The sequence below is a fragment of the Patiria miniata genome, unplaced genomic scaffold (genome assembly GCF_015706575.1).
Source record: "Patiria miniata isolate m_02_andy unplaced genomic scaffold, ASM1570657v1 HiC_scaffold_20, whole genome shotgun sequence".
NCBI classification, from domain to species: Eukaryota; Metazoa; Echinodermata; class Asteroidea; order Valvatida; family Asterinidae; genus Patiria; species Patiria miniata.
The window spans coordinates 41,336,710-41,363,600 of NW_024037059.1; the positions used below are offsets into that span (position 1 = coordinate 41,336,710).

Here is a 26,891-nt window from a genome sequence, read left to right on the forward strand (position 1 = left end):
TGGTTCTTTTCAGAACCATTGTTTTAGTTGAGAAATTATTCGCACATGGTGTTTCCGCAAACCTTTCATTATTTAGTATCTCCACCATGCAAAGCCTCAAATCTTACTTATCTTATTGTTGTCTTCATTTTAAATTAAAAAAGATATTTCTTTTGCAGAGTACATCTAGCGAGTGCAATTATCATGTCAAAATGTCAATGCATCATACATAAGTAGCACTGTAAGTTCACTTTAAAATATATCTAACTATTTGATGTTATATATTATCTTATACAATTTAAGCTTTTGGTTAAAAAAGGAAGGGCTGGCAAGTTGTCTTCAAGTCACTTTTCTGACATATTGCCCATGCATTCGATACGCACCCACTTGCTAATTTCGAAACACAATTATCAAAAGCTAATTCCAAGAGGAACGCAGGTAATTCTACTTAATAAGTAATAAATGTTTGCGTAGTAATATAATTACATGGTGAATTATTGAATAATCATAGGCGCGTAGAGCTCGAAATGAGCTTTCCATCGATACACAAATCGTATACAAGGCTTACATTATTAAATGGTATTATACTATTTTTGTTAGGTTGCTTTATAAATACATTTGTTTTAAAATATATTCTTTTATTTATTATCGCTCTACACGAGTTGTGCAAAATATAAGGCACTGTGCAACTGACCGAACGTGTTCCAGTTAGGCAAACACATGTAGGTCCTCATCTAAAAGTAACATTATTTTGAGTAGTGTACTCCAATGGTTCTCATTATAACAGTCATCGCAGGGATGTAGTCGAGTCAATCACAAGTCCATCACAAGTTCAATCATAAGTAAATCACACGTCCAGTCACAAGAAACAGTGGATGAATTAACAAACGAATGTTTTGTCCAACTCCATTTGAGTAGCTTGTGATTTGAATTGGGACTGAACTTGCAGGGATTTGTGATGGACTTGCAGGGGTGATGGACTCGACACATCCCAGAATCTTTTAAAATTCATGTTCCATCATCAGGTGTATGTAACTGCTAAAACCATGGCCTCCCGTTTCAAGTGTACTTTGTGCTCAAAATAAGCGTGTACATAATTAGACCATAGCGATGATGTGGGACATACTGGTCTGGTCCAAATTTAAAGCACAAAGACGGTAATGGGACACTGCTCTGCTCTCAGGGAACCAGACCAAAGATAATTCAAAGTTTGGTGACTACTTCCACATATGATTCCCGCCTCGCATGATCGTAGTCTGGTTCCGGAAAGTCGGCAAAGTAAACCGATGGCCCGGTTCGCGCCTCGCCGTTGCCGGCATGATGATGCACGGGTGATGAATATTCATTAGGCACAGTTCCCGATTGGCTGGTGGTGTACGCCGGAGTAACGGGCTTTGCATATTCATGTATGCCGCCGTTATTGTTTTCTATCATGATCTCCTGTTGTGAGTACAAAGTACTGATTCTGATGGGTGACCCGGATGTTTGGCGGCCATTTTGGTTGGGCGAGTCCATTTCTTCAACTTCGTAAGCATAGTTCACCTGTGACATGTCATCAATTCTAGGAATTTGTGAAGTCTCCTGGAAATTTATCGTCTCATCTCGTTTGGCTTTCCTGCAAAATGGATGTTACAAGTATTATGTTCATTGGTATAATTTTGAAAGTTCAAGCAAAAAGGCTCACCGAATTGCAGGCGGGACACACCCACCAATTTTTTTTTTTTAACTTTCATTATCATTGATTTTAAAAAGCAATGTCTGTCCACAGTGAGGGCGCTTTGTGCAAACTCTCTATGGGGAAACAGGTGCACACAAAACAAAAATAATGGGAGGAATACGAATACACCATTATCATGTTGCGACCATCTGATTTTTTTCCCATTTACATCAACGTAACTAAAGCGAGGCTGGAAAGAAAAATAGTCTGGTTCCTTTTTGCACAAAACACATTATCATTCAGTTCTGTTAAAGAGCAAAAAAAAAAAAAGAAGAGTTTCCCGCACTCTTGTTAATTACGATGCAATCAACATAATTATCAAGTTTAATCCTATTCATACATAGTTCGCATTTTCTCCCTTATTAAAAATAAGAGTGATATGAGAAACATTCCTATAAATAAACGTGTACTATTACTTACTTTCGGCATGCAACCAGGAGAGCTATGAACAAGACGACGACAAAAAGAAACAGGGCGGTTCCCACAATGATGATCAACCACAGCATGCTTGTAGGTCCTGAAATATTAATCGAATTAGAGAGATACCCAGAAAAAATAAGCCACATTCAAATTACCACCGTCATATACAACGTCTTCAATAGAGGGATACATTGGATGAGGCCATGAAAATAACCGAAATGTGGATATCTTGCATCAACGAGTGCCAGTTATGCATGCAATATAGCCAATGCTTAATTTTCATGACAACAAATGCCACCGAAACAAATGACCCTTTGCAATTATCTCAGCTTCGATCTCTATACGCAACACGCATAATCAGGTAATCGATTAGATCTATTCAAGCATACGAGAAACAGGTGTGGTGCACGGGGCGAAGGTGTTAGTGAAACAGCGCCATCTATAGACAAATATCGGTAAGTGCTCAACGTTAACTTAAAATAGCCTTGTTGAGATATGGTGGACAAAAAGAGAGGGCGTTATTTGATTTGGGTAACTTTGGTAAAACAGAAGAATTTACTCAAACCATGAATTTAAAAAAAGACCAATAGGACGGATGCAGTGTAAAGCTTATTTCTTCTTTACATATATAAACTGAAATGACACTATTTGATAACTCATTATTTTCAAGTAAGGCGATTAATTTTGAAAGAAATAAAGGCAATATATAATTCAGACCTGTACAGTACATGACCACCCGTTTGATGTAAATTCGATTTTCTCCCACAAATGAAGCAATCCCAGTACATTTGTTGCGTCCGATTAGATCCACTTACGTTCACGGGGAAATCCGACAGGCGGCGTTAATGTTGTCATGTTCTCCCAAGGCGTCGAGGTGACATTTCCGTTCGTTACTCCTGCTTGGGAGGCGACTGTAACTTCTGTTATAAGTAACAACACATAAAGCTCTTAGATGGTGACATGACATGAAAACATAATTTAGTTTCTTATCCGTATATTTTAAGGATCTTGCAATGCTCTCATTTCCTAGTGCTTTACTACACTATTATGGAGGATGGGTCTTTTTTATTTTATTATCTATTTTGATTGATGGATTGTTCCAGCAAATTGATTTGAAATGTACAGGATAGGTGTATCACCTGTCAGCTATAAATTAGAACCACGCTAATTGTTTACAGCCAAATAAAAAAATGAAAATAAATTTAACTGTACGTCCAAGAACTTCCCCTTTCCCATCTTTATAAGTAAAAACTAAAACGAACCTCCAATTTCGAAACTCTATTAGAGGGCATTGTGTTTTGTATGGGAACCATTATGTGTCATGCATGCTACAATTGTTTTGTTGTTCTGCAACTTGACTGTTTTTCTTTGTTCTCAGATCCCTTCGAGCACAAATTAATTGCTAGGTTTGAAATGATGGAAATTGCTAGTACCTTTCGCGTCCGTAGCCATCGGCGCATTCGTTCGGTTCTGCTCCGTTGTTTCTATACAAATGGAAAATAACAGCAATATGCACCGAGAAAAAAACACATGTCAGTGGTATGGAACAACTACGACCATCGATCGTTACTTTCTGATTGATGCAAATTGATATCAGTGGGCATGTGAACATGCTATTTTTGACCAGCTTTAATAAAAATAATTATTATAATTACGGGGAATGGCACCTTAGGGGACATTCCCATATAGTTGTACACAAAATGTTTCCATCTTTAATGACCCCTAACCCAAATTTTCTTTATCCTAGCGCCACGAATTCTGGTATTTGTACTAACTGGACCATGAGCAATCAATCTAGCCTATTTGTGACTGTAAAACGTTGCCTCTAAATAGGAGCTGTGACATTAGGGAGTCCCCGATGTCTCCCTAAGGTATACCTTATGACAAAAAATGTCTCCTTAAGGGGTTCATTAACAGGAATTACATCAATAAACGCATCGCGAAACACTGCAGTCTGAAACGCAAACGGGAGCCCCAAGCATGCGCAATACACCCCTTTACAAATCCTGACCAACTGCAAGTGTTGATAGCTTATACATGCACACGTTTAAACGCTTTATACAGACTGTTCCTAAAATCTGTATCTCTGTCGTTTATTACAAAGCATTTTGAAGTCATGCTGTGTTTCACAGAATCTGCAGTTTCCCGTTTGGTTCACTTTGTCATGAAATTCGTAAACAATAATCTCAAAACTATTTATTACGACTGAGACCGGAACTAAAATATAATTTCACTTTATCCATCGATAAATCATTGTGTGATTGACAATTAAATGCAATTCAAATTAGCAGTTTCCATTCGATCGCTTAGGCTATCACAGCGATATTTTTTTCTTCCCTGAATTGGTTGAATAAATCAGGAACCGAAAGTGCGATAACCTACTTTCCGAGAGAATTAATAACAATCATGTTATTCTAATGATTTAGTTTCGATTACAATCATTGCAATTCGATTATATATAGTTTTGATTTACTTTTGGGCTGAATATTTTACTTCATAAACACGGTATGAGGAAAAATTGCACTTGTGGCGTTTCTTTTTCTAAAAAGTCTACTCCACACACTATTAGTTTTCCCCAGAAATAAAGATACAGTTGATTGAATGAATCAAATAAAAACAAAGACATGGAACAAACCTTCTGTGAAAAGAGAAGTCACTAATTCCGTTTGGACGGCTGCGGAAAAAACCCAAATCGTCGCAAATTATCATAGATTAATAAAAAAATGTGGAGGAAGTTAATTTCGAAAGCTTAAGATAATGAATAAAGTTTATCAATAATTTTACAATTAGAAACAAAGAAATTGAACGAACCTTCAGTAACCAAAGAATTCACTGTTGCCGTTGGGACAGCTGTGAAAGAAAAATCACCGAATATATCATAGATATGATCATAGGTTAAATCAAACATGTGAAAGAAATGCAAATCTCCGGGATTTTTTATCAAAGTTGTAGACAACATAAATTTCGAAGACAAAGTGGATAAATTTGACACATTAATTACCAAACAGAAACAAAGAAAATGAACCAACCTGCGGTAAAACCAGGGCTCACTATTTCCGTTTGGACTGCTGCAGTAAGTAAAAGACAAGAAATTCCCGAAAAGTATTATAAATTAAATAAGACATGTTTTTATAAGGTAAAATTCGATGACATAAAAACAATAAATAAAGCTCATACCAGGTTTCACAAATAGAAACAAAGAAAGTGAACCAACCTTCTGTAAAACCAGGACTCATTGTTTTCGTTTGGACGGCTGTGAAAGAAAAGAAATCACAGCAAATTGTCAAAATATTTCCAAATTTTATGAAAGATGTGTAAGGAAAAGTTAAGAATAGTAAACTTGTGCGGACAATTAAAAAAAAAAAAAAAAAGACCCCCCCAGAATACTTCACATACGTCTGTCTGTAGCCATTAGCGTGGTCATGCCGCTCCGTGATGTATCTTTAATTGAACAAAAAACAGGAGAAAAAAATATTGATTATATTTTCTGCACAACACGATGTAAATTGACAGTAGCGCTATAACGGACAGATTGCAATATTCATCAAAGCAATACAAAGATACCGATACAACATGTATACTCAAACCACTTATCGTCTAGTTGACTTCGACACACTCGAGTGGACGCGGTGGTACGCCTTCAACGTCTAAGAACCTTGGCTCATATGGCGACATTAAAATCTCACACTTCAAAGGTGGTGACATTTTAGATGCACGAGGGGTGAATTAGTAGAAATGATGACCGAAACAAATATGGAGAAAAACACATCCCAATCTCACCTTCAGATGTCTCTGTTACCATGGACGTCATTACTTTCGTGGATTCATTGGTTAGCTGAAATTCTGTGGTTAGCTGAATTTCTGTGAAGGTAGAAAACATGAGGAAAAATATTATTAAATTTAGGATATTACTTGGTTAATAAAATACTTTTCAGTTTAAAATCCCAAAGAAGGCCATCAATCAGTATATAAAATCTTCAATTTTACAGTAAATGCGACTTTTGTTTAAAACACCCAAAGGCGGGTCATACTTCATTCATTATTTTAAAACTTCGGAATTCATCTGTATAGATCCCATTAAAACACATTTGACGTCATTAAACTCGTTAGAATTACGCATATTAGCATGAAACGAAATCTGTCGTTCATTTGATTTGAATTACATGCGTGCAATTACGCATGCGCACGAAAGCTCGTTTGTATTTAATAACCCATTTGTTATTCCTAATCTGGGTCGTACTATTAGCACGGAAATAAGCACAACATTTTGCTAAGCACATAATGTCTGCATAGCTGCTCCATGAAATTGGGACCTATTCTCACCTTGGCACACTCCGTCAGTTTGCCACTCGCCCTCTACACAGCTGATGTTGATTGTGACGTTCGCGTCAATGCACACAAAAGCCAGTGTATCCCCTCCACGATACTCCGAACTTTCCCGAGTGCCGTTCGAGGGCCGTTCGGCAGGTCGAGTGCCATTCGGCGGCTCGGGTGCATCGCAGACGTCCGGTAGGCAAGATGGCGGCGGGAGATTCCATTGTCCAGCTGGGAGACACGTCAAGCTGCCTGGGCCGGTTGGGAAGAAACCGTCTTGGCAGGAGATATTCAAGGTCCGACCGGTCTCAAAGAAGGTTTCGTTGGCCGGCGATAACGTCGAGTTTGGGGGAGCATCAATGGGCAAACAACCTGCCAAGCAATCAAGTATTCCCCAGCTATGTTGCTGTTATTGGTTCTCATTAATTAATTATAACCATGTAATTACGATAACATATACTCCACATGGATACGAAATGACGTCAGGTTTCAATCAGGCATAGAGGAAGAAATGCACCTTGATTCCCCAATCCCCATTGCTTGAAGTTACTGCACAATTTATTGCCTTTTTTCATTGAATGTTTTAACGTGTATACTGTATGTTTATATATTTAATTTTCTGTATTGTAGGTATTTGAAATTTTATGTGCTAAGCGAGAAGGAAAATTTCATGCTGGTATGATGAATAAATTGAATTGAATTGAATTGAATTGAATTGATATACAAAACCAAAAAGATAGATGCGCCACCATAGAGCTATGTTGCTGTTATTCGTTCTCATTAATTAATTATAACCATATAATTACGATAACATACTCCACATGGATACGGTTACAAAATGACGTCAGGTTTCAATCAGGCATAGAGGAAGAAATGCACTTTTATTCCCCAATCTCCATTGCTTCACTGAGTTACTGCACATGATTATTGATCATAGAAAAACAACAAGATAGATGCGCCACCATAGAGCGCCCTCTAATGACTCATTGCTCTGTATTTTTCCCTTTCAAGTTCTTATCGATTCCAATCGAATACAAACATAAAATCGGCGACTTGCACATCAACCACAATATATTCATGCTGAGTTGTTTTGTTGTAGTATGATAATTGTAAAGCTTACCAATTTCAAAGATTCGCATCCGAAAGTCGCTTCCGCAGTTCTGCGTGCTGTCTCCGCTGCAGTTGGACCTGCACAAGTACAAGTGCTCGTTGCGTACCTCCCCGTGTATGTCGTACCTCGCCGTACGACTGCCGCAGAAGCACTGCGTACCGGCTTGGAGCCCCGCGTAAACGAAGTCTTTGCGGGCGCACAGGCCCAGACAAGTCGTGACGGACATGTTCGTAGAGCTCTGGCAGTAAGGGACGTTGCTGTTGCAGTAGTTGTTGCATAATCCCATGACGTCATTGCAAGAGGTCAGGTTTGGAAGAACCCGGTTTGTGACGGAGTCGTAGAAACAGCCGAGGAAGCGAGAATCTGTGGCAACAGAAACAAATCAAATGTCACTGTCTCAAATTTGGATTTCAGCATAACCTTTAGAAAAAGATAAATCGATCAGCGATAGTTGCATTTTGTTTTAACTAAAGATTACTTTTTTTATATTCGTAACATAATTTGAATTATAAATTGTCTGACATTGTCTGGATTATTTGGGGGTCGTCCTTGAGTGTCGGGGTTATCCTGTTTGTGTACACGTTGTTACGTATATAATTGTATGTTTTTATTGTAATTTTCATCTCCTTTTATGGAGGTTTTATTGGAAATAAAAAAAGGAAACAAAACTGCCTTTAATATGTTTGTTGGTGATGATACTCTTTTATATAATTCCAATATTTGAGATTTTAATCCTTCTACCACTGAAAGTAGGGAGCAGACGATTTGAGGTGAAACATCACGGTTAAGACATTGGATAAATCACTCTAAACGTCTTTGTCCCCAGATTCACTGATTCAGTTAGAGAGTAAAATGTTCACCCCTTGAAATAAGAGAGTATAAAAGCATCGACCATAGCTGTTGATATAGGTTTCTTTGATTTCACAAGTACAGTCGAACACCTTTATAACGAGGTCCTTGGGACTTTACGAATTACCTTGTTATAACAGGTACATTGTATAATGGAAAACAAAGAAAAACAATGAAAACCAAAGACTTCGGGCCTAAAATGTTGCTTGTTTTTGTTAGCAGAATATTGTAATAACAGTGCTCTTCTTATCAGGGTTCGACTGTATGAGCTTTCGGTTACCATTGGGTTCATAGGCTTACTCACTGTTTGCTGAATAAACTCCGAAATCACTTTTATTTTTCTTGCCGATTTTGCACAAAGACACTCTGTTCGAATTTCACAACGGAATGGAGATTCGAAGTTTAAACCAAAAATGTATGCACACAGGCACAGCATTGTATTGTATACCATTGTAACAAGATTCTTCAAACCCAGAAAACCTTTCCCAATTAAGTGAAGGCAATAAGTGAAAATTTGGAATCCTTTTACACGGACAACGATCCGACGTTGCAATAAAAATAAAAAAGTCAACCAACCATGTTAAAAACTGGGACGATTAAATTTTATTGCCCACCTACAGGAAGATGATGTGTTTTTCTATAGCAATGAATAATTCATTAGAGTTGCTAAGTAACAGCCAATACCTCTATTGTTCGTCCGGAAAATGAGAAGGTATAGTGACAGAGTTTCGCTTTGTCACGAATCCTTCTCTTGGCAACGATGCCATGCCACTGTTGACCGAGCTGGTTCTTTACACCTGAATGTAGTACAGTAGTGTGTTACATGTATTTATCATACCTATATCCAGGAATTTGTAAAGAATTAGGTTCTGCACACATAGAGTAATTACACCTGCAGCGGATTGGTAATTGGTTCAGGCTAAACGTAACAGAAGTGAATTTAAATAACAATTAGGTAACCACTGGGAATTTTAAGTTTGCATTTTAATTATATTATAAAGGTTTTAAAAAACATTATTGAGAGGGCGGGTGTATTAGTGAACAATGTGACTATTGACCGTTATCATATTGCGGCCATCTTGATTTTTTCCTTATCAAATGAACGTAACCAAAGCGAGGCTGGAAGGAAAAATAGTCTGGTTCCTTTAGGCACAAAAACCCCATTATTATTCAGTACAGTTTTTGGATACAAGGAACATGACTGAAATGGTGTAAGCATGATAAAGGTCTATAGAAGAAGCCCATTATTTTATCAGAAAAAAAGAAGAGTTGAAATTGGTCTTGATTGAAAATAATGTAATGGATATGTACCGGTACTGTTTGAAATGGATTATGTACTGTGGATAATTAATGAACGATGTAATTAATTTTGTGCACGAACAAGATAAATTCTGTCGGTTATTTCATCTGAAAATGTATCAATTATTTATTAGCTTTAACTACGAATGAGTGAATTAAATGAGATGTGGCAAAATAAATCCAGAGGAAACGTTTAATATTCTTGTGAAATTGATAATTTTAGAGTTATCTTTTCAAAGTGGTTTCATGTCTTGTTCGGAAAAACCGACATGTACATTCGTGGTAATGATCGCTCAACCTCAACAAGAACAGAATTTGGTACTCAAAAATGAGTGGGGAAAAAACCAGAAACCCTAATTTAGACGTTGAATGCGAGCAGCATTGTTAAGAAAACTCATTTTCTAGCGTCGGCTGAACGTGACTTCTTCCAGAAAGAGAAAATCAAACAGTCAACAAGGCATATATTCTTGCAAGGTCACAGGGTTCTCTTTCTCTGATTGGAGAGGCCTGATTCTGTGAAAGAGGTCCATTAGATGCAGAGTAATGCAGGCATGTCTACGTTCCCCAGATGAGACCAATTAATTACGTACTTGAATGCCTTAACCTTATTTTCTTTGGTAGAAGGATTCGGACTTATTGTGGACAAAGGTTTTAGGTGGATTATAAAACTGCCCTTAACTGCGCAATATATTGGTTCCGAAACCGAGAGAACCCGCTCCCGCTTGTCTTTTTACAAACAGGTACAATAGTTGTTTAATAGTATGCATTAATTCCATGTGCCTTTATTTTATGATATTGTATTTGTAATTGTACGGGTATGTAGTCATATATATTGTGTAATGTATGCAGGGCTCCAATTGAAACCAGTTTTATACTGTTTGGGCATGCCATGGTAAAAAAAAATGTATGCATAAAAAATGCATTGATTAGCACCATAAGAAAGTGCTGTTTCGCTTAATAAAAAAATGGTGTCACCCTTGGAACAGCGTTAAGTAACGTACATCAATGAAGCACTGTACCACACATTTTAATTGGTGCATAACAGACTTTTCAGTAGATAAAAAACAGATGAAAAAAAAGAAACGGACCATGTTTCCTACAAATTCAACGTTTACGTCCTCGGCAAGTCTCTGTAGGTCTATCATTGCTATAATATTATTGTACTTTACATGTGAAAACTCAATCAAAGAAGGATCTACTTTGTACACCCACTTCTATATTAATGAGAGATACTGACAATTAGCTGATGAATTTTGAGAGAAGAATCTTGTTGATGCACCTAAAGTGTGACTCTTTACATGATCTTTTAGTGGCCAAATAGTGTGACACTAATTTTGATATTTTAAGTCTTAATTCGCCTGTCAGATAAATTTACAAAGTGTCGTCGGAGCAGGAAAAATAATACATAACATTTACAAAGCATCACAGGAAAAGGTCTCTCTACAACGGTCTTTTGGATTTAAAGAATTATGCATTAGATTTCTGTAAAATATAACCCGATTTGGCTCGAACGGATAAAAACTACAGAATAAATTTAGCCATGCCTTTTTCGTAAGACTGACAGTAAAACACATGCCTTAATCCATTTTGCACAATGGAGTCAAAATATAAACCTCAGAGGTTTTCCACGTTGTGACTGGAAAAGGTGGTACATGTATTATAACAATACTGACCTTACAACACCTTCATAATATTCACAACCTGAGAATCGAATCTGACGGGGAAAAAACATTGTTGCAGGTGGAATACAAATTGCTGTACATCGATACTGTGCGAGTACGAAGCCACACACCAACATTATAATTAAAGAGTAATTATTTTGCTTACTATAAACATTCGACAATGACAATTTCCCCTCCGCATTGTTCGAATCTGACATATCGATTTCTTGAGGCTATAAACGGTAACTACATTACATGCGCAATCGCCCCCCAAAAACCAGGCGCCCTGCCCAACGCGGAGTAACACTACACGTTATAGGTCAATTCAAGTTGTCCTTGATGTACGCTGGGCTATTGTGCATTCAATATCTTTCTATTGACCCAAATATATGCCTTCCTTTATTTAATATTCCAGTCTCAACAACCCCGGGAATTCGATATGTTCAATGGGGCAGTCAACAGCAGTGATTGTTTCCTCCCTACTCGATACAAACTGCTCGTCGAAAGTCACTTGATAAAAATGTTGACTGGTATATCGTTGGTCCATTAATTCATGAAGGACAGTATTTATTTTACCAAAATAAATCCAGTTTAGTGGTCTTGGTTCGAGCCTGAGAGGTAGCCTAAGTCCTTGAACATCTACCACTTAAATTAAGGATTGACGTGTATATAAAATCATTCACATGTATTATCTCGATAGTCCTTAAGACAATATGTTGACATTATTTTGAAGCAACCTCATATACAGGTTTCAATTGGTTTGTTTGAATAAGTCATTCAATAATAGAAATCAACTTTCAAGATGTCACATTTTTTTTCAAAGATTAGTAAAAAAAAATAGTCTAGTTCTCTTTCTAGCGTCCCTTGATATAAAATGTCCAATCCATTTTTAAATTATTTTATAGATAGGAGAAAAGGAAAGCAATCATAAAAGTCTTATTTCTGAACACAAGAAAAATACTGGTCAATTGGAAGAAAATATTAATTCGATCAAAAACAAAATAATAACATTTCGGGGGGAAAAACCCAAACGTCACCACAAAAGCAATTCAATCACAAGCGCACTTAACTACGAAAGATAAAATTGTAACGTGGGCAGAACAGTTTGTTAATTTGTTTTTTCCTCTGTAGCCACACCTTCAAATTAAAGTAATTTGGTTTCGCAGAGGGGAGAATGTCACGTGACGAGAGTCATCACCACACGACAATAATGACAATCGTTCCTCGATGGAAACCCAAGCCGACTGCACAAATACGAAGACAGATACCAAGCAAATATGGTAAAGGATGGTTGTGTATATATAGCGCAGTGGGCTGCGATGATTCTGGGTCAATTGCGATGTTGAATCATGCTTTACCACCGACAGAATCTACTACATGTATATACCTATACAGGGTGAGTAAAAAAAAAAAGAAGGAAACCCAAATGGCATGACCATTATTTTAATAACGTTCTGCATGTAGCACTTTCAAAATCTGTAGGATATGAAAGCCCAATTATTAAGCTTTCTTTTGGTACAAGAATCATTCAAATCACGCATGTACTTATCAAGTTACGGAATTTTAAACACAACGCCGTTTTAAAGTTCTGTCCATGGAGCACCAAAAAAGGTAACTAATCTTTCAGCAAAACAAAATCAATTTACTCACCCTGCACACAAGTATGGATGCCTATACTATTATCCAAGCATTGACGCTGTGTGAATATTGTAACTTCATTTTCACCCTTCTTGGTGTTTGTGTTATTTGATGAAATATCAAATAATATTTCCATGTCATAATACAACGTCAAATTTCCCGGTGTTTTATATAATCCTGATTAATGATGTCGAAATGGTTGTATACAATTTGCAAGATTACGTCTGAAAGGGAGCTTTCAGACCTTGTCAGTCTGAGAAATGTTGAGTTCAGCAGTGCCTGCAAATTTAGACCATTTTCACATTTTTAAAAAAGCTTCCGCAGTATTTAATATAAGATGTTTTTAACATAAACATCATCAATACATTTCCAACCATTCAGAATGCCAATGTAAAAACATGCCATCACATATTTACAACACGTTTTAGAAGGAAATTATCAAAGGACTTTTCAACCGAAAGGTGAAAATTTGTATCTTGTTTACAAAATACCGCCATAGCATGTTTGGTAACATTGAAATCCTTTCATTAAATAGGCTTTGAATAAATAATCCGCTTCAAGTTGGCTGTCGAATTACAAATACATTGCAATGGCTGTGCTCAATAATATCAGTATAACCGGCCGTTTTGAATATTGCTGCTGATCATATTAATGAAACGCTAATATATTATTGAATATTGCTGCTGATCATATTAATGAAACGCTAATATATTATTGATGCACTTCGGCGTAAACATCACAAAAACGCCATAGCAAGACCACACAACGGATTAAAGTAGCGGCTGCGGAAAAGGTGTCAAGATCATATATGTCTAAATTTCATAACATAATTTTTTTAACATTTTTTTGTTGCTCCATACTTGTAAAACTGAAGCTAGCAAAACAATCAACGGCATTTAGTGAACCCCGGATCCTCTGGTTCGTGATTAATTATGGAACCGACAATATTTGTAAGGTGCCATGCTGTGACAGCAATTAACCGATCATGCGTGATGTAAGAAATGCGCACATTCATAATTAACTTATGCAAATGGCAACCAAAACGGAAGCTACAGTTACCATCTCATTGTCAAATTATACAAAAGGATTATTCAGAAAAAAGCAAAAGAAACCTCCATCACACATGTAGTTATTTTACCATGTTGAGCAGAGACATGTGTGTCTATAAAACCATTAGCTGCACTGCAAACACTCCAGTGTAAATTTAATACCGATGGTGTAAACATTTAAAACCGATAAAGATACCACCGGTGTTAAATCTAATACCACAAGTGTGACTTTAATGTTGGGTATAATCAGCACACAGGTATTAACGCCAATACCACACTAAGTACACAGTGACGATAGAACATGGAAATCAAACTGGAGATGAACGGAGTGTAATCTTACCTTGCCCATGTGTGTTACTGATGAAGATTACCATGGCAACGTGAAGAACGAACATACAGCGCCTCAACCCAGACATCGTTAGTATTCTATATCCTCCTTGCCCAAAACAACGGTAGACAAGATTTAACCTCCTCTTTTAACTTGGTGTCGTGAACAAAATCTGAACAGAAAAGAGATGGTGACAACATAGGGGAGTACAGGAACCGACTTCGTGATAATCGTCTTCTCGTGAATTCCACAGGTTGAGCTGACCTCAATCCAGAAACGCGATCGATGCATAAGAAAGCTGTACAAACATCATCCCCGAATGAAACGAACAATCTTGTAATTGTTGTCTCGTAACATGTCACATGCCGCTGCAAACCTACAGTAAAAACTGAGCGTTGTCTGTTCTGAAATTAATATGCTAAAGACCTTGATGGGATCCGTGGGTGAATGCCTCAGCGCCAAGTTTGTAGTGTGCTACACAATCCAACCCGCCTCGTTATTTAAACACAGGCAAAGGATTGTGATCAAACTCCTATTCACAACGAGTAGTTGGGGTTATATTAAAAAGCGACGTTGGAGGCGTACCGGTATATTTCTAACGTGTAGATAATGACCACTTCGTGCACACGGAGAATACTGTCCTCATACGTACACGGTCGCTATATAACACAAAAATGCCATTACATGTAGCACATCTAAAAACATAACAAGTTTTGTCAATAAAATAATTGTTACTTTAATTACGCATGTATTTTCTGACGTCTGGTTGCAGCAAATCGATAATAAAACTTAGTTTACTTGACAGAAGGAAAATAACTTCTACAGACTACCAAAAAAGGGTAAAATCAGTAGTGTTCCTGGTTTTCAAACGCGGTTTGCTTCCGTGCTTACTGGATTTCATGGAACTAGTTCCCATTTTGCATTAAGTACTACCACACCCACGTACCAACCTTTTTTTAGACTAATCTTCACAGTGACTACTAACACTAAATAACGCACCATGCATAACCCGCACAATTAGCAAACGTTCCTTGACGCGCAACAATTGAATATGTACGACAGGTCATTACCTAGGCCATTACGTCATCCTTTTTTCTTGGAATAAAGTAGTCTCTTCTGTGTTTCGAATATTAACGGCAATATGTGTTGAATGTCAAATAACCCGAATGCATTGCTTCCGACTGGAGTAGCCAATTAAAATGAAATTGGTATGTCGCCATAGAATAATGGCGGACAATACCAATTTACTATTGAAGCCCTTAGTTAAGGTAAAAGGTTAAATATCATGATTTGGTCAGGACATCGTGTACCCATAGTTCTAAATTCAGTTGACAGTTTTATTTCGTCATCTTCGATATTGACTGGGAAAAAGTTGTTGCTTGGATGTATACACAGACTAAGTAAGCAATAACATGATACAAAAAGGACAATAGGAAATAATGGATCCAATACAAACACATGACTGGAGATTGTGTTTTTGTAAACTTCATACCATAACAATTATGCTGTAGCAGCTGTGTCGCACATCATTGCTTTGTCATGCACGTACGTCGCTTGAATCCAATGCTCATTTTAATTCATTTTCAGCGTCTCTCCGCGAACATGACAAATTGGTTTTGAACAAATAACACGACAGCTCTCCCGAAAGATAAATATGCAGGATGACAGTGTTGAAAAGGGCACCACGCCTTATCCGAGAAACACATTATGCCGAATGCGGTATCATACATAGTCGCATTGTTTTGGAAAGGACGGATCATCAATTGTAGCTTCACTACATACGAATTAAAATTATACACTTGCCTTGTTGAATTCCAACGAGTCAGCATGTTTCCTAAAACGCGGTGATTCCATATAAAACCTCATATCTGCGTTCCAGTTTTATGTTTAAAGGAAATAAGCAATAATCTGAATACATTTTAAAACTAGCTTTATAATCGTGGCAATATCGCAGTAATTTCGTAGACTGTTGAGAACTTTTGTTCAAAACTAAAGCTCTCACTGTTAAAGTGAAACCTACGACTTAAATAAATTATTTGTACGACTATAAAAGTCGTAATCAAGAAAAAAAAAACGTTTTTAATCTTCCACTACTTTCACTTCGGATTCCTCACCGTAAATGTTACGCCCTAAAAATATGCAAGTGGCCGACTGTATCATAGATAATGACTGATCCAACACAGATGTGGTCGCATGTATTGAAATTTGTAGAAAAAAAGCGTCGTTGCTATTTTTTTTGCTAAAGCGACGATACAAATGAATATCCCTATAACTATTTGCTGGAAGCAGATGTTGCAGCCAAACGTGAAGTTTGTAAGGTAGGCGTTGTCTCTCAGTTTTAATCACTGGGCATGCCTATCATAGTCTGTATATATGATGCGCGTGCTATATTTGACGAAAGGCAACAGGTGTCAAGTTAATTAAATTATGCAAATCAGTTCATTGAAAGACGACACTCTTTGGGTGGGGCATTTTTTATTTGCCTGTCAGATACTGATTAAAAATGGCCGATCCTGATGTTTGGGAAAAACAAAATTGGTTTCGAAGATGAGGCAATCTTTCCATTTTCGTGACTTCGATTCCGTTCGCGTTCATGGTTTACCGTTTGTATAACGAAGACATAAAGGCCTTCCAAAGACATTATGATGTCCAAAACAAATTAATTCATGCGGTTAAAATCATTGTATACACGAATAACAATAGTCATGTATTCAATTTTCATAAATGAAATGTTTATTTTTTTCTCGTTTGTCAATACAATATTGAAATAAGAAAGATTATATCATCAAAATTACTGTCATACCTTCCGATTAAATACTTTACTTATACCACCAACAGCTAAATACATGAATTTGAACTGCTACATATAAAACTCTGCCATACCTTCGCGTATTCAGATGTACAAAAATGTAAACTGCTTTTAATAATCGGAGTCGAATTCTGTGACAATTACTGCATAATTATAATTGTATCAATATTCAATATAATTCGTAATTAATAAAACTCGGATATATATGTATAGTTTCAGGCTCATCCATGAAATACTGTTTACAGATAATACAATGAAGAGAATGATACACTCTGATCCGACTACGAAAACAAACATCAATCACATTTTTTTAACAATAGCGATTTTCAACAAAATTAAGAAATATATGAAGTGTATACATATTATTTTTTATATGTACATGTATGTACACGTGCATTGAACACAAAGAGCATGTTTATTATGACGAAGCTAAATCCTTCAAGAAAACTTTACTTATACTCTAAGAAATGTACAACTGTTTTGAATATTTGTTGTTTAAGGTTTTGATAAGTACATTTGAAGTTGCAATTAAGATTTTGGCCGCTACATTTACATTTTGATGAAAGTGTTTTCGTTCGAAATGTAAATAAAGGAAAACTTTTAACAATACAAAAATCCAATATCTGACAATAAGTAACTCCTTCGAAACTCACCAAAAAAACCCTCACAATACGTTACAACGAAATTATTTCAAATAATTAAAATAAACAATTTCGCATATATAAGCATTTTTTGTATACAAGCAAAACATTTAACAAACCAAGTATTCAAACATTCAGTGTTTCATAATTATGGGCAGTGGTCGCTTTATAAAGGAAATGAGTCTGGAACATTAAAGTCATGGACAAGATCGTCGCTGAACTTCAAAGTCCGAGTACACAGCAAAAGTAAAGGAATCAGGCGGGAACTCATCTATTGATTTGTGACAATGCACATCTTTTCCATGTATTTTCCATGTTTTCATTTTCACTAGCTTCACTGGGACGTGAGACTTTTGAATACTATTCTCATGATTGGCAGTACTCATCATTTAATTCTTACATTTAATCACAACTCTCTCATTTTCGCTGATTTAAGATATTCATCTATGTTGATGCTTTTTGAAACGTATGATATGATTGTCCACAAAATCCACTCATTAATCTAAAGTCTTGTAGCGGATGATTTGGCAGGGTCAGCGAAGAAGGAGTTTCCGGAAACCTCGGAATTGAGTGTTTCTCTCGAGTCACTCTTCCGACTTTTGTCGATCTGGGCGTAGATAGCTGCGGAGAGGGCATTCGGTTCAACACTCGTGTTGTCCTCGTTAGACTCGCCATCATCTTCATCGTCAAATTCTGTGCGCTGGTACAGGGAACTCGGGCGGCTCCATCCGACCAGATCTTTGGTGCCTGTGCCGTTCTTCTTAGCCCGGCGGTTACCGGTGGCGTAGGCGGCACCAGGGTCTTCAGAGGACACACCCCGCTTGGGATAGGGCCGATCGGTCGTGGCGGAGTACCGCTTGGTGTACCCGGTGTTCCCATCAGGTGTATCTGTCGAGGGAGATTGTTCATTGTCCGGTAAAGCTGCCTCTGCATTGAGGTAGATGGGGCTTGGTGGGTCATCAGGTGACAGCGGTTCAGTCTCATTCACGTGTCCGTACACAGAAACATGAGCTGCCTCACCATTCAGATAGATGGGTTCCTCTGAGAACGTAGACATTCGGGAGTTGTAGACGTTGGCTGGAGGTGGGGAGGATGATTTGCCATTGGCGGAGCTGGAGAGGATGTCCGGCATTTCAACTTTGGCATCTGCGTCGTCCCCGGCAACGAAGCCGGTGTTGATGAAAGTCACCGGTGCTGGCTCGGGCTTCAGTGAGATGTCTTGACCAGCATTTCCAGACCTCCTCCTGTCGAAAACAAACCAAGGAGTACAATATTAACGATACTCAATTAACCATATTTTACAGAATGAAACAAAATTTACCCTAACTGGGCAAATATGGGACTATAAACTTTGTTAAACCCGGACACTTTTTGGGAAGAGGTTAAAAAGACATGGTGAAGCATGGCGCTGATTTTTTTTTTTTTTTTTTTTTTTTACCGAAGTTCGACTTTTTTATTTTTTAAAACAAACGTGTATTCTAAATAGGCCTATCTCAATTGGACTATCATTTATCTAACATTGGCTATAAATTATGACTTTTGTGATATTGGGCATTATTTTGCCCAGGAAAGTCCGCTGTTAAGAAGACATATGGTTTATGCATTCAAATCTCTCTTATTATTATGGGGATGGAATTTTATATTTCATTTATGCTTCCTTGTAGACTGTCCTTTTTCATATACTCGTTTTTTTCACATTTTTTTGTCGAATTTCTTTTGAAACTTCAACAGGTCAATTTCCGTGGACAACCAGTTACTTTGCACAAAGACCGCGCAGGTCGCAATGCATTTTGGATCTCATCAGTCAGAACGGACCCGCAGTGGAGCGAAAAACCCTCAAAGAAACTTCCGACAAAACCTGAAAATATCACAGCCTTGGAAAATATTTACTCTGTGGGTTCATTTGAAATCGAGCGTTCTCTTTTTTTGGATCATACAAAAGTTCCTTTCAATCTTGCATCGGGGAAAAAAAAAATCGTTTTTGTAAAGGAGTCTGGTGAAAGTAAAGGCTTGTTCGAATAGTTTATGCATGTCTGAGCGAGTAATACACACTCCACACAGTATTACAAAATGCAATTTTTCACCAACACTTCCGCATTCTTTCACACACAAAATTGATTAAATAAAATTATTGGGCACCTTCACTAAGAATATATTGATAGTTATAGTTTATTGACAGTAATAAAGTCAATAGGCTTCCTTCTGGTTATACCACATGATATTATCGAAATTAATTTAGACTTATTAGTGGAGAACTAACCTTCCCAACTCTATCAAAATTCACCCCCTCTTTTAGGGGATTTTGGAAGATAAGCCATTATGTACCAAGTCCATCAAATTATACAAGTGGTGGATTTCAACGGATTTGGCACTATGTGAAGCAGAGTCAGTGATGGATTTTGACGGACTCGGTCCTCTACTCAGTAATAACTAAGTAGGGAGTTTTAAAGCGGAATATTTACACACTTTTAAATTAAGATAAACATATTTCCAGGTTTTAGGCAATTTAATTGCTACATTATTAAGGTCTCCTTACCTTCTTCCACAAACACATATTCCGACCAAACACACCACCAGGATTAGGAGAAGTAGCGCCGAGCCACCGATAATGTAAGGCAGAAAATCTAATAAGGAAAACAATTTTTATGGAAATTAGAAACAGTGTCTCTTGAATAACTTCCTGTAAATTACAAATCAATATTAAAATAAGAGTGGAATACAGTTATAGTTCAAAATATATATAAAGTTGGACGATAGTGAAAATCCAGCCCAGTCAGTCTCTTCTTTCAACTTTATAACTCTTATGCATGCACCTATAGTCATTTTCCCTTTTTAATTAATTCTGGTAATTGTTTCCTGGATTATGAAATACAGTTCATAGTCAATTGTAACTTAAGAAAAGAAAAACTTTGTTTTTATTGCATTTAGCAATGAAATCATTTAATATCGGATTTCAAAGTCACAAGTGGAAAGAATCACCAATGTAATGTTGCCAGATAAGGAAGGCAAACGGCTAAAACTCCTTCACAAAAACTGGGTTCTACAAGAAACTATAAAGTGATTGCAAACATCTATGTAAGTGAACAGTGAACTTTGGCCTGCCACAACAAAAAAGGCGCGTAAGTAATGCCCCTCAAAAAAACATGTAAAAGGTATTGGTATGCCACGTGATCAAGCACATGTTTGATGATCAGGTGGTCATACCGTTAGACCTTAATTACGACATTAAATGGTAACCCTCCCAGGGCTGCTGTCAGAGGGCATTTACAATACCCCACAATTTATGATTCCTTACAGTGAGTTTTACAAAAGTATCGTACATTGTATTTGCAAATACAAATCACACTTATAGCCAAAATACAATGTATTAGTTTGCCAGAACTGCGGTATAGAGAAAACTCAAACAAATTAAACTAAGTCATGTGAACAAACACACCGACAAAGAAAAGACTAAAAGGTGCTAAAATGGAGCTGTGCCAAAGGAAAAGATTTTATTATAGAGATTATGACTTCTCAGATTTGTAATCTTACCGGTAATGGTCGTAAGCGGCTTTGCTGCTGTTGTTGTTTGAATAGTGGTCAGATTTTGCATCGTCGTTACAGATTCTGTAGTGGGCTCTGGAAGTGCAAAGAGAAAATACATGTAAATACCTTATTACGTGTATAAGAATACAAATGTGGGAACATTTCATGGGGCAGTTCCGTTCATGTTACTTGGAAATGTAACGCTGTTGGATCATCAACATTTTTAATTCTTAAGAAGCTTAATATTATATCTTGGTGTTTTTCCAGGAGCCTAAAACTTCATAAGCTTTCTCCAGAGGGTCGAATCCCACTCAGGTGCACATGTAGTTGGGGGTGTCTTATTCCTTACCTGTTTTCCACAGGTACCCAACTTGAAGAAATTATTTTCCTGAGGTTTTCAACCTCTAAAGCGTAACATTTCCATAATGTCTTCTCTCTACAAGTTCCCATAGGTTTGCGAGCTACAGTGCCATGGGGGCTTCTGAGGAGTCATCGAATTTATATCGGATTTTTTTTTAAAGAAAGCAGGGAATCGAACCCATGACCTGCCACTAAGATGCCTTCCAATCAACCCAGGTTTGTTGCTAAATGTTCCCTGCAGAGCAAAGACAGGGGATGTCATTTCTGCTGGTCCCAGAGGGCCAGCCTAATGCCGCTTCTTGACTGAGTGTCACTCGTGGCTAGGACTGGCTGTAGGCTGACGAAGAGAACCTGGCAGTGCTATCGTATAGGATAACCCTTAATGTGGCCCATTGTGAAGCCCAGATGCATAAGAAAAGTTGCAATGAATAGCCATTCTGAATCAATGGAATAAACTTGTGTACGCCCTGTATGGTCTGGTGTCCTCTTGATAATAATCTCACTAACTGGCACTTGTTTCTTAGACCCGGACCAGTTTACCTGGCTTGTCTAATCCTTTTCTTTTCTTTTCCACGTGTTTGCCATTCTAATGTGCTTACCTTCTATGACGCCCGTGTAGTTGCAGATTGGGCGCATGTTGGGCTGCCAGCTTCTATCAGGCTGACATGTGACTTGTGCATCGCCAATAATTCTGTGCAATGGCTGGCAGAGGTAACTGAGTGTTACTCCAGCTGGTAGATTGTCGAAGTGCGATATATAGGAGTTCCTGACAAAACCAGGATGGAAGCAGTCTGATCCTGGCACAGGATCTGAGAAAGAAACAAAAGAATTATATTTTGAAACTGAGGAACTTTGATATAAAGCACATGTAAAAGAAAACAATGCAGAAAGAGATAGTAACAAAATTGTGTTAAGGAATGTAATTGTTTAACAAATTCGATTTCCGGGTTGTTTAGCCCCCCCCCCCCCCGCAAAAACAAAATCCTAAGAAATTAGTTCTCGCAGAAAGTTCTGTCAAAAATTTCAGAAAGCACAAGTATAATGAATTATTTTCAAAATAAGTGACGATATACGAACCTTGGAATTCATAGACTTGCATCTGGAACTCTCCACCGCAGGTTGTGTTGTTGTCTCCAGTGCAAGGATGAGAACAGCTTCCTGATGGTACGCCTGCAGCACTTCCATAATGAAACGGGTCCGAGAGGGCGCCTCCACAGAAGCACTGATTTCCTGCCTCCAAGGCGTAATACCGAAGGTTTCTCCTCCTACAAATATCCCGGCAGAGGTCAATAGTCATCATATCCATACTTTCGCAATACCGATGCTCTTTTCCACAGGACAAATGACACACGTCGCTGACTTCGTCACATGTTATCAGGTCTGATAATGCCCGTTGGTGATTGTCGAAATAACAGCCATGATAAGTATCTGAAAAACACAAGCGAATGAATAAGTAAGATAACACTGTTTTGGCTCATGAAAAGCCCAGAAACCTAAAAGAGGCTTCTCCTTGTAAATGTTTTAATGCCGCAGACGTTCACAGGTCTAAGTTCCTGAGGTTATGAATTCGACGATGCAAATTCCTAAAAGTACTAAAAATGAAGTTGCAGGCTTTAGGCTTTTTGCCCTTGGAGGAGCACATTCTGTCATTCAAAAACTGAAAACGAAAATGAAACTAAGATCAGTGTTGAGTTGGAGATGACAAAATACTGTATTTGCTTTGATATTCATAATCCTGGCCTGTTAATAGCTTTTGGTGTCAAAAAGTGAAGGTTTTACCATTAACTTCCACCTTCCGTGAAAACGTATACAAAACTGTAGTTGGTAGCTATAAACTAATAATTTAAGGTGACCTATGTGCTCCTAATTAATTCTGAAAACGTATAGTTGGGTACAGTTGCCTTAGATGCACTATTAATTTAAGGTGACCATATAATGTGCTTCTAATTAATTCTGTCAAAACAGTTTGGTCACTATGATTGCTCTAAAATTAGTTGACATTTTTGTACCAATGCATTGTTGATCAGTGTTTTACATTTACACAGACCTGCGTGCCTATGCAGCTTAGTCCTATACAAAAAATCAATCAGTTTTCCCACAATAGTCTGCAAGAATTGAAAGGCCAGACTTTGAAATTCAAATCCAATAATAAAAAGGTCAGCATTCCACAGCCCTGAGGAGTGGAAAACGAAGAGACTTTCATTGTATAAGTTAACTATAATTCATATATGTATTCCTTTTTATGGCGAAGCACTCCGTCGCCTTGAATTGTTTCGGTAGTAAGTTGTTTTCACCAAAGTCTTGATCAACAACGGAATTCTAGATGTGATTTCATGTTTGATTGACCAAGCTGAGATACATTGAATCGTTTTGGTTTGATGAGCACAACTGTGGGTGTGTCTAAACCTCCCTTTTTAGTACGAGCCAAGGTTGAGTCATCAACATTTGAAAGGATGTCCCCACTGAAGGCCAACCTTCAAAGTTTTCTCGAAAAAATTCGGACACAATTTTGTTTTATCACGTCACAGGAGGGTGTTAATTTTACTCAACCACAATTGATGGAAAACATTGTTTTGGTGTGGACTTCATTATTTTCAAAGTACACTGTACACATTTATAAAGCAACATGCACATATTTCATGGGCGTCAAAAACAACGTTGAAAATACCAAAACAATTCAATCACAATCACGAGTTTCGTCAATAAGTTTGGTAAGACTAAAATTATCCACAATTTACCTGTAATTATACCTATGACATATATACACTATCATAATATCTGGAATCGTAACTAGTAAACTGGCTCTAACGCATTTAGAAAATGATAATTATTAAAAAGTCAAGCAGTCACGTCAACTAAAAATATGGACCCTGTGGAAATATTAAGCCACTTTTAATATAGTGAAATAAACATAAATTTCATTGTTATCAGTATAAAAAACGTGTTATAAATAATAAGGCGGAACTGAAGAATTCCAACTTAAATTTCCTCGACACTTGATGACAGCCATCTAATTATATCATGAAGAAAAGTCATGTCATTTCATGTAAAAAAAGGCATCGTCCACGCTGCATGTGAAAAACATTTTATGATTTAATTAACAAGCACCTGTAAAATAGAAAGTCTTAACCATTTACGACAGGAACATTTCTATCTTACCTGTTGGGTCTTGGCTGAAACCTGATTGGAAACAGCAGCAAAGCAGAACCGCTACCAAAGTGTGTACATCCACTCTCCACTTCATTATTATTACTGCAGACAGTTACAATTCGTTCCAACAAATTCCTCTCAGAGGGCACACGGGTGAAAATCAGTTGATCCTCAGGTTATATTCCTCACACTCCTTCCTATGAGTATGCCGGTACCAATTCGTAAGGTTTACGGGTTATTCAGCTGAAACTGGCGTTCCTTTCTCTTAAGTTATGCAAGGTTTCGATGACATTTCCGTCGACATAACCACTTGTTGACACTATCAAGTTCTCTTGACTGTGTGCGCTATGGTACGTGATATATTAAGCTCTCGTGGATAACGACCATGGGTGTACACATTATATACGCCATAATAGCCAAGGCTACGTCACTACACTTTTTGGTTCAGTGGTTTGCGGGAAAGATTAGATAATTTGAATGTGAATGGTGCTCATTTGAATATCCTTTTGACACCCACAGGGGCGTAAAAAGGGCTACATATTTTGGCGTCGGGGTAAGAGTTTGGTAAATAGGCAACAAAAAGCGAGGGAGAAAGGGGCAGCCTTGGTTTGGTACAAAAGCGGGGCCCGGGAGTTACCCATATTTGGGAGTGACTCAGCCATCCGTCACCACAAATTTCAAAAGTATTATCTAGAATCATAGAAGTATGATGATGCATGCAGGCAACAAGAGCTTCAAAGAAAGCCATTTGCACAATCCAAACGAAAGGATTTTTTTGGATTTTTTTTTTTACCGCACACACACTGTGCCGTCACAGGAGTGCTACGTTTGTGTATTTTATTGCACACAGTGTAGGGGCGGATGAATAATACTTTGTTCTTTTAGAATTTGGTAAAATAAGGAGAATATCTCTTTGCGCCGTCTTTTATAGTTCAAGTTCACATTCAACTCTAAAGCACAAAAACGTTTTCACCGGATGTATTCCACCCACTGATCTCTATATAAAGATCAGTGATTCCACCCATCATGATATCTTTTATTGAATTGGTTTAGTCTAGTATTGGGTCAGATTTGGACCTCGAACGCAGAAACACACGCAAAACAAAATCAGGCCAACTTTACTCACTCTGTAGCCAACAAAATGCTCCAAAATTTCACGAGGCAAAGACAAGGTCCTCAGTATTTTACCAGTCAATGTTGAGGTCTCCATTCAAATGTTAAAGGAGACTTTTCTTCAACAGTTTGCACCTGATAGTAAAGCCAAGCGATTTCAATGTGAAGCTCAGACTATAGATTGCCACATGTCCAACTTTTTATAGTTGAAGACTTGAAGTTGAAGTTCACATTCAAATTTTAAGCACGGTCGTTGAATACAAAACATTTTCATCGGATGCATTCCACCCCCATCGTCATAGATAGTATTATTTTTTATTTTTGGTGTCGATGCCAACCGTTCCTCTGCAAGTTTAAACTGAACGGAAGATAAACTTTTGTCTTTTCACACAATTCACACTACATGTACATGTATTAAGTATTGACACTTTTTTTTGCGAGGTCAACTAATTTTTTTGGGGGGGAACCTGGCTCAAACATTGTACATTTAGCGATGAAGGTGCGCCCGTAAAGACGCAAAGCGTGTTTTTTTGCTACTTTGGTACATCGTCATTTAGTTTCAGACGGTGTCCTTCCTCCCTACCGATTTTGGACTTTCCAACTCTTTTATAAGAAGTTCATCGACAAAAATTATCGTCTTTTACTTTAAAATGCTGGCTATAAGTTTGTTTGAAATTGATTGTACATCGTGGATACGAAAAGAGTTGCAGGAGCTTAAGAAGTTTTATTAGTTGCTAAGTAACAAGGAAAATATGTCAGCCATTCGTCAACCCACCCGTGTGTTAGGGAATGCCAATGTACAATCGTCATAGGTCTTATAATTCTGTAACAACTCCAACTGCATTTTTAATTGCATTTTTCCAACCGGAACTTGTTAGATTACGCAGAACTGACGCACGGACTCACAACAAAGGTATCTAAAATATGT

General features: G+C 37.5%; 2 protein-coding genes across 4 annotated transcripts; both read right to left on the reverse strand.

The window, feature by feature from the left end:
• Nucleotides 1-83: 83 nt before the first annotated feature.
• LOC119729249 lies at nucleotides 84-14,891 on the reverse strand. 3 transcript variants are annotated; one of them, XM_038201838.1, is made up of 13 exons: nucleotides 14,378-14,891; nucleotides 7,551-7,904; nucleotides 6,440-6,802; nucleotides 5,897-5,977; nucleotides 5,513-5,557; nucleotides 5,331-5,369; nucleotides 5,146-5,181; nucleotides 4,928-4,966; nucleotides 4,752-4,790; nucleotides 3,550-3,600; nucleotides 2,932-3,036; nucleotides 2,117-2,213; nucleotides 84-1,594 (listed from the first exon to the last, which is right to left on the reverse strand). In XM_038201838.1, the coding sequence occupies exons 1-13, from the start codon at nucleotides 14,451-14,453 to the stop codon at nucleotides 1,183-1,185; spliced, it is 1,737 nt and encodes a 578-aa protein (XP_038057766.1). In that variant the 5' UTR covers nucleotides 14,454-14,891; the 3' UTR covers nucleotides 84-1,182. The 3 variants fall into 3 exon arrangements, with proteins under 3 accessions (XP_038057766.1, XP_038057765.1, XP_038057767.1); XM_038201837.1 differs by having other exon boundaries at nucleotides 5,146-5,184; XM_038201839.1 differs by lacking the exon at nucleotides 4,752-4,790 and having other exon boundaries at nucleotides 5,146-5,184.
• Nucleotides 14,892-17,071: 2,180 nt separating this feature from the next.
• On the reverse strand, nucleotides 17,072-25,261 carry LOC119729251. The gene is made up of 6 exons (XM_038201840.1): nucleotides 24,860-25,261; nucleotides 22,778-23,128; nucleotides 22,300-22,509; nucleotides 21,347-21,433; nucleotides 20,352-20,439; nucleotides 17,072-19,059 (listed from the first exon to the last, which is right to left on the reverse strand). Exons 1-6 carry the CDS (start codon nucleotides 24,942-24,944, stop codon nucleotides 18,318-18,320), a joined length of 1,563 nt encoding a protein of 520 aa, XP_038057768.1. The 5' UTR covers nucleotides 24,945-25,261; the 3' UTR covers nucleotides 17,072-18,317.
• Between the last annotated feature and the right edge of the window lie 1,630 nt (nucleotides 25,262-26,891).